We start from the raw sequence: 7,873 nt of genomic DNA on the forward strand, positions 1-7,873 counted from the left end.
TCTATCCAACAAACACATAAAAATAAAACGTGTGTTGATAAGATTCTTATCACTAAAAATGTCAGCTTTGTAATTGTAAGTTGTGCTTTTTGGGGGGGTAAATTTATACAACCGAGGACAATAATAAAGTTAACCGTACACACACGAAGATCATGACTTGCCACAACATTCCAAATTAAACCAAAATTGGCCTGTGGTTAATATCTATCCACAAAATGAGAGAGAGAGAGAGAGAGTCTCTCTTCGCTTCTCTCTCGAGTGTGACACAGCAAACTCTCTCTCTCTTAAATGGGATTTGAATGGCGAATTATCTTCTGCTCTTGATCCTTCTCCGATCACCAATCACCGGCCTTCACATCCTCCTCGTCTTTCTCCACTCCCTCTTATAAAAACAAAAAAAAAAGCCAATTCACATCTCTCTCTCTCTCTCTAAATGGCGTCGGTGTTCCTGTATCACGTGGTGGGAGATCTGACGGTGGGGAAGCCAGAGATGGTCGAGTTCTACGACACCGAGACCGTCGAGTCCGCCATTCGCGCCATCGGAGAGTCCACCGAGTGCGGGATTCCCGTCTGGAGGAAGAGATCGGTTCTTCCTCCTCATCCTCATCCTCATCCTCATGGTGGGGTTGAGAACAGCGAGATGAGGCAGCAGAGGTTCGTTGGGATCCTGAGCTCGCTGGATATCGTTGCGTTCTTAGCTAAGAGCGAGTGTCTTGAAGAAGATAAAGCGATGAAGATCCCCGTCTCTCAAGTCGTTTCCCCTAACAACTCTCTCCTCAAACAAGTTGATCCCGCCACCAGGTTTTCCCTCCCTTTTTATTTTCAGTTTCTCTTTATGGGATTTGATTCTGTAATGAGACTAGTTTGATTTCTAGTTGCATACAATCTATGATTTGCTGAAGCTCAATTTTTACCTAGTAAAGCTCGCTAATTTTTTTGAGTTTTTATCTTTTTTTTTTAATGATTCTCTTGGCTTCTGTATGAGACTAGTTTGATTCTGTATGAGGCTAGTTTGATTCTAGTTGCATAGACAGAGGATCTTGATCTCAGTTTGAAAACTAGTCTCAACGACACACTCGCCAAATTTTCAGTTTATGTTTCTTGAATGAATCCTCTGTCTTGTTGTCTCTTTAGACTAGTTCCATTTTATTTGGATATATCGAATCCTCAACTTTACTAAATTTGATATGTTTTACGTTTTCTCACTTGTTGAAAAATCATCCAAACTTTGCTCATTTGGTTACTAGTTTAGTTCTATTCGGCGTCTCTCCAGATTTTAGTTGCATATTTTTAGGATCTTGCATTACTCAGAAAGGATATCATGTGTGACCCAGAAAACCATATCTTGCGATATTAGCTTTACTAGAAAGAAAGGGTCACATCTTTTTAACTAAAATGGCAAAGACTGATTCCTAAATTGTACTGTTTTTGAGCTTGGATCTAGTTGCATACAAAGTTGGTTAGCTATTTCAACTTGCGAACTCTTTATTAAGATCCTGCTTTTTCGTTTCTTTCATGTTGTTGTGATAATTGATTGAATCTCTAAACATGTTTGGATCTATAAGCAGAGAAACTCTGTCATACAGCCAAAATATTATTGTGCTCATACAGCCATGTGCTCAGATACCCAAAATATTATTGTTCTGATTTCATTTTTAAATCTATGAAAGTGGGACCTCTTTTATCTTTTTTTTTTATTGATTGATTGATTCCATGAGGAACATGGCTCCTGTCTCAGATTACCAACCTTGTTAATTAGCAAAATGACGTATACAAATGTTTTCTTATGCTCTGTGTTTTTTAAAAGATGTTTCAAACCATCTGGGAAAGCACATCATTCTTGACTTCAACGTTTCTTATCTTGTTTACAACTTTGTCAATGCTTATTTTATGTCTGCAACCGTCTTTCTTATTTGAAATGATATTTTATGTTCTCAACTAATAGAAAGAAAAAAAAACAAACAAGAAAGACATGATTAAAATAGGACTGTCTTAGATTCTGTGATGCTAGTATTTTAACTACAAAAGAAAAAGCTTTTACCTATCCTTCTCTCCTTTATCACCCTCACCTACTACAGACAGAATTGTTGTTTCACCATTAATGCTTATAGCTTTAACGTATCATCTAATTAGATACAAGCCATAACTAAGTAAACTTTTTTTTTTCATTTGTTATCTGGAAAGCTATTTAGATTTATCATAGATAGCATGGATTGTATAAGCGTAAATGAGAGTTTCAAGTGTCTCTCTGAGAATTTTTAAGTGTCTGTAGGAGCAGTAATTGTAAAACCTGGAAGATGCATATCAATTGTTTCAGACGCTGTAGAAAGTCATCCTCATTTGCACTTCAGATTTAGTGTCTACGGAGTTGATTGCAGTTTACCTTGTTAAACATCTCATTTTTTTCCACTTGAAAGGGTCACAAAATGTTATGACTTGTGCAGGTTACATCTATCTGCTGCTCATTTGTTGGATCTTCTATAAGTAGACAATAGTGAATAGTTCTGTAACCTATCCAAGATAGAGTGTTTCCTGCGTATTTGCAGACTTGTTCATCCTTTCTTGTGTGTATTGACCAGGTGGATCTGCCACGTTGCCTTAAGCGTGCAGAAGCTTTTGAGTTGGCTCATATTGGCCTCTTCTGTTAGACTCCAAATCACATACACCCTATTTATGTAGAACATATACTTCCTCCTTTGCAGTCTAAGATATTATGCATACTTCTGTTGGATCCTATATTCCTTGAATCAAGGACCTTGATCCTCGTGTTGCTTTATATAGGTTCATATTGCTTGCGTCCCTTGAAGTTTTCATGTTACTCGATATGTGTGTTGATGGAATTACCTTACTTGCTTTAGTACAATATTTATGTGTTCACTGGCCAGCAAGATTAAATGTTTGTTATGATGATATAATTTTATTGTATCAATTGTAATGCAAGGTTGATAGATGCTTTGGAGATGATGAAACAAGGAGTGAGACGACTTCTAGTTCCGAAAAGCGTTGTTTGGAGAGGTATGAGCAAGAGATTCTCCATTCTTTACAATGGAAAATGGCTGAAGAACAGCGAAAACTCTGGCAGTAGCAGCGGTCTCTCCGCTGACTCCAACAGGCCTGCTACATCCAAGGCTTCAAGCCGGGACAAGTTTTGCTGTCTCTCAAGGGAAGACGTGATCCGCTTCCTCATAGGTGTCCTTGGAGCATTAGCTCCTTTGCCACTCACATCAATCTCTTCTCTTGGAATCATCAATGTAGACTACAACTTCATTGAAGCCTCTTTGCCAGCCATCGAAGCCACCAAAAGACCACCATGTGATCCTAGTGCGATCGCCGTGTTGGAACAAACCGAGGACGACAAACAGTTCAAGATAATAGGAGAAATCTCAGCTTCGAAGCTCTGGAAATGTGATTATCTCGCTGCAGCTTGGGCTCTCGCTAATCTATATGCAGGGCAGTTTGTGATGGGAGTTGAGGACAACATGTCATCAAGATCATTCAGCGACTTCCTCCAAACTTCATTTGTCGGAGGAGGAGGAGGAGACCAGAACGGAACAGCTACAACAAAGGCCAAGAAATTCAGTAGCAGGAGCATCGGTTTCAATCCGACAAGCCCGACAAGACTGAGCATCGGTAGGAGCATGTACAGGGGAAGAAGTGCGCCGTTAACTTGCAAAACGTCGAGCTCATTGGCTGCGGTTATGGCTCAGATGCTGTCTCATAGAGCCACACATGTTTGGGTTACAGAGGCTGATTCAGATGATGATATTCTTGTTGGAGTAGTGGGCTATGGAGAGATCTTAGCTGCTGTTACTAAACAGCCTTCTGCCTTTGTTCCTTCGAATCGTTCTTACGAAGGTTTTGGTAATGAAAATCAAAGCTAAGAAGACTACTACACAAAATCAAAAGGATAAACAACTTATGTCTGAGAGGAAGGGACACAGTTTTTTGGGTGTGTTTGTCAAAATTGTGTACTATTGAACTTAGTATCAGATAGCTCCAATAAGCAAAAATAAACGAGCTATGATTTTTCTTTCTTATTCATTACTATGTGAACTGTTGTTGGTGTTTTAGTGTTTACAGCATATGTATAAACAGATTTGTCTTATTATTTCTTGAGAGATATGTGTATTACAGACAAATACTAGTTGGCTATTAAATTTGAAGAAAGCAATCTATTGGAATGGGGTCTACTCGGTTTTGACATATCATGAGGACACAGAGGTTCACCAAGTTAGCTCTACATATTTAATACGCCTCCGAATGTATTTAATAAACACTCAACTTTGACCAAACCAATAAATGATTGAATAAATATCTATAGACATTACAAACATTATTGATACACTGATGAACTGGATTTCATTTACCGTAACATTTGAGGTAAGAAATAGCAATGTGTTAGAAATACTATTAGATTGGCAGTTTCTTAAAATGTACAAATCTAAAAGCCAATCAAGGGGGAAAAATGATATGGTCAAACATTTCCAATAAGACAGCTTAATGATGTGTCATGTGCGAATACTGAATAGTAATGAACAATTAGTAATTAATTTCAGATCTTGCCGATTAAAAAATGCTTACAAGAGAGGGGAGAGAGACATCATGAAGTGGGAACAAACATTTGATTCAAACATCTCTTACATCAAAAATGTGTTTCTTATGCAATCGATAAATAAACATATTCAAAGATTATGTTTAGTCCCTGCACTTGAAGATGAATAATTGTTTTTTTACGTAAAAGATACTTTGTTTCATCTTTTTATAAACAAAAATACTAAACACAAGCACTTAGATCTTATAAGATCAGAACAGAGCACTAAACTTGATCCTTCTTAATAATTCCACGCATCACAAAGGCTTAAATAGCAGTTTCAACATCACTACCATCAGTCCATCACCATCAACACCATCATCGTCATATTAATATTCTTCCAATCCCCAAGTTAACCAAAAAAATATGAATAAAATATGCTACAAGAGCACAAGTACAAATCTTGGTGATAAAATAACCGATGGGAAACAAAATGGAGAAAACAGAAAGAAAAAAACAGATATAGAAACTGAATGAAGAGAGAAGGAAAAACAAATATAGCTTGAACTGTGGGTGAGATCCTCCATAAAAGACCCTAATTTGTTTTTTTATAAGAATGGCAATGTAAAAAGATAATTAATTAATGAGGATGATGATGTTGCTGAAGATAGTTGGTAATGAAATTTAAAGAAGACTGAAAATAAAATTATAAACAAAAATAATAAAAATAAAGAACCAAACCAAGAACAGATACTCCATTTTTCTTCCCTTTCACACTTTGCATATGAAATCAAGATTGTTGATTTATTCTTTCTCTGCCCCTGGATTAATTGGAACCAAACATCAAAACATGATTCGAGAAGAACCCAAAAATAAAAATAAAGAGATAACACAAGAAGAAGAAAAGAGAAGCTTACACAATGAAAGATCTCAGACATGGCAACCAAAGCAATTGCAGGATTTGGGAGTGAAGGAACAATAACCAAAGGGTCTATTTGGGATGTTGCAGTTAATTGCAAAGCAACAAGGTAGAGGTAGGCAAGCTCCTTTTACACCTCCACAACAAGTGCAAACTGAACATATCTGGAAACTCCCAAGCTTCCTTCTTGTTTCATTCATTACCATAAACTTCTCCTCCATTAATGGCTCCATTCTCACCTCTCCTCCTTTTTTTTTAGATTGTGCTGTTAGCTCATTTGCCTTTAAAAATTCCACATAAATTCTCATCAGAGCCCAGAACATATAATCTTAATAAATACCCATTTTCTAATGTGAAATAAAGTTTAAAACTATTTTTTGGTTGAAAATATTATTTATAAAGTTTAAAACTTGAAACCAGCTTAAGGTTTACACAAACCAAGGTTCAATTTCTCAGGTAATATCAGAAACACCCAAATGAAAACATGAAGTGAATGGGATCTAAATCAAGAAGACGAGGAAATGGTAAGATATGAGAAGAAAGACACTCACCTGGAGACTGAAAGTGACGAAGACTGAGAAGCAAAGAAGCAGCAGAACAATAGAGATCTTAGATTCTTCTAAAGCTCTCATCTTCTTTTTTTTTTCTTTTTTTTTTCTTCTTTCGTTGTGAAAGAGTTGTGTTTTTTTAGTAAAGTAGCTAATGACTTAATTTTCTCTCTTCTTTCACTTTCGCCTTCTTCGTCCTCAACTCTCTCGAGCTACTTTTTTCAATTATTTGGTTAACATTTATTATTATTTGTCGAGAAAATGTTTTGTTTTGTGAGTGAGTGAGCGAGCGAAGAATATGTGGGGTCCTTATTTATTATTCTGTATTTACCACACAAATATCGAATCGTAGGCTATGAATGTATAGTGCGGTTGACATGCGGAACGGACTAGACCGCAATTAAAGTCACCATTCAAACTTATAATTTTGATATATGTACAACAGAAAATTAAATAATATAAAAATGAAATGGAACCTGGGCGGTTCACACACATAAAGAACTCAGTGGAACGCCATGCACATTTGACTACAGCAAATGAGGTGCATTTCAATCATTTCAAAGTGCGGTTCTTTGTTTTTTTTTTTGTTTAACTCTGTTTTTGTTATTTACTTTTTAGTTGATAATAAAATATTTTAAAAATTGTTTAAATTAACACATTATCCAGCAAATTTATATGAATATTCAGAAAACTAGTTATACTCTCAAACATTTCTTTTAAATAACAATCCTTCCGTTTAATAATACACGAAATCTTGACTCTTTGCATACATATTAAAATTTTACCATTCAAAATAATATTGAAAATATTATTTAAAACTAATTTATTTAATTATAAATAAAATAGTAAAAACATTATCATTAACTACACAGCTTTTGATAAAATTAAAGTTATCTATAAATGTTAAAACATCATCTATCGTAGAACAACAATAATTACATAAAACATCATCTACATTGAAACATAGAGATTACTAAAATATGTTTTTCAGATATATAAAGGATTTTTGGAAATTAAATAAAATAGTTGTTTAAATTATATTAGTATTACTGATTTCTTAATTTATAATTTTTATAAATTAAATAAATACTTTCATATATTTTAACTTAATTTTGTTTAAACACAACTAGCGCAATTATAATTAAAAAAAAATAATTGGATATAAATCTCAGTTATAGCATATTAAATTTTTTTTATACAAACCGCAGTTAAACCGTACTGCAATATCCAATCTACTTGTCCCGCACCGCTTAGTACGTTATTACCATTCACATATCTTTTAAACAGCTTCTTTTAGACGGACCACACTTGTCTTGCAATATGCGTTTTTCGAACACAGACCGCAATTAAACCGCACTGCACTAACCAACTTGCTTGTCTTACACCACCCAACCCATTGTTACTATTCGGAGCCATAATATTGAAAAACCAATGGTAATAAAACAGCTTCTTCGGAAGGATTAGATTCTGTTGATTACAAATGACAATTTTTTCCTGAAATTGATTTCATTATTTCCGTTAGAACTTGAGAAATGCAGTGAAGAAAATACCGAAAATAAGAAAAAAAAAATTTTCATTGCGAAAATCCATAAACTAAATTTGATTTGGATAAAAATCCTAAAATAAAATTTAACATGAAAATCTTTAAACTGACTTTATCTAATGGATCAAGATTCAAGCCCTCATTTCATAGTATCAATAAAACAAATAAGTACACTACTAATACATTTGTAGTTTAAGATTTTTTAACACAAACCAATTTAATTGGGGTTTTAGAACTAAAGATTCAGAAATATTGTAATTTTTTTATAATTCAAATTTTCAAAGTTAACACTTCAAAAAGATTATGCAAGTAAACGAAATTATATATTATTT

General features: G+C 34.6%; 2 protein-coding genes across 2 annotated transcripts; one reads left to right on the forward strand and one right to left on the reverse strand.

The window, feature by feature from the left end:
- Positions 1-242: 242 nt before the first annotated feature.
- On the forward strand, positions 243-4,108 carry LOC108818078 (CBS domain-containing protein CBSX6). The gene is made up of 2 exons (XM_018590935.2): positions 243-801; positions 2,942-4,108. The coding sequence occupies exons 1-2, from the start codon at positions 434-436 to the stop codon at positions 3,879-3,881; spliced, it is 1,308 nt and encodes a 435-aa protein (XP_018446437.1). The 5' UTR covers positions 243-433; the 3' UTR covers positions 3,882-4,108.
- A 1,046-nt stretch (positions 4,109-5,154) lies between these two features.
- Positions 5,155-6,230, reverse strand: LOC130502642 (uncharacterized). The gene is made up of 3 exons (XM_056997394.1): positions 6,002-6,230; positions 5,449-5,731; positions 5,155-5,352 (listed from the first exon to the last, which is right to left on the reverse strand). The coding sequence occupies exons 1-2, from the start codon at positions 6,080-6,082 to the stop codon at positions 5,462-5,464; spliced, it is 351 nt and encodes a 116-aa protein (XP_056853374.1). The 5' UTR covers positions 6,083-6,230; the 3' UTR covers positions 5,155-5,352; positions 5,449-5,461.
- Positions 6,231-7,873: the final 1,643 nt, after the last annotated feature.

The sequence above is a fragment of the Raphanus sativus genome, unplaced genomic scaffold (assembly GCF_000801105.2).
Source record: "Raphanus sativus cultivar WK10039 unplaced genomic scaffold, ASM80110v3 Scaffold0626, whole genome shotgun sequence".
NCBI lineage: Eukaryota > Viridiplantae > Streptophyta > Magnoliopsida > Brassicales > Brassicaceae > Raphanus > Raphanus sativus.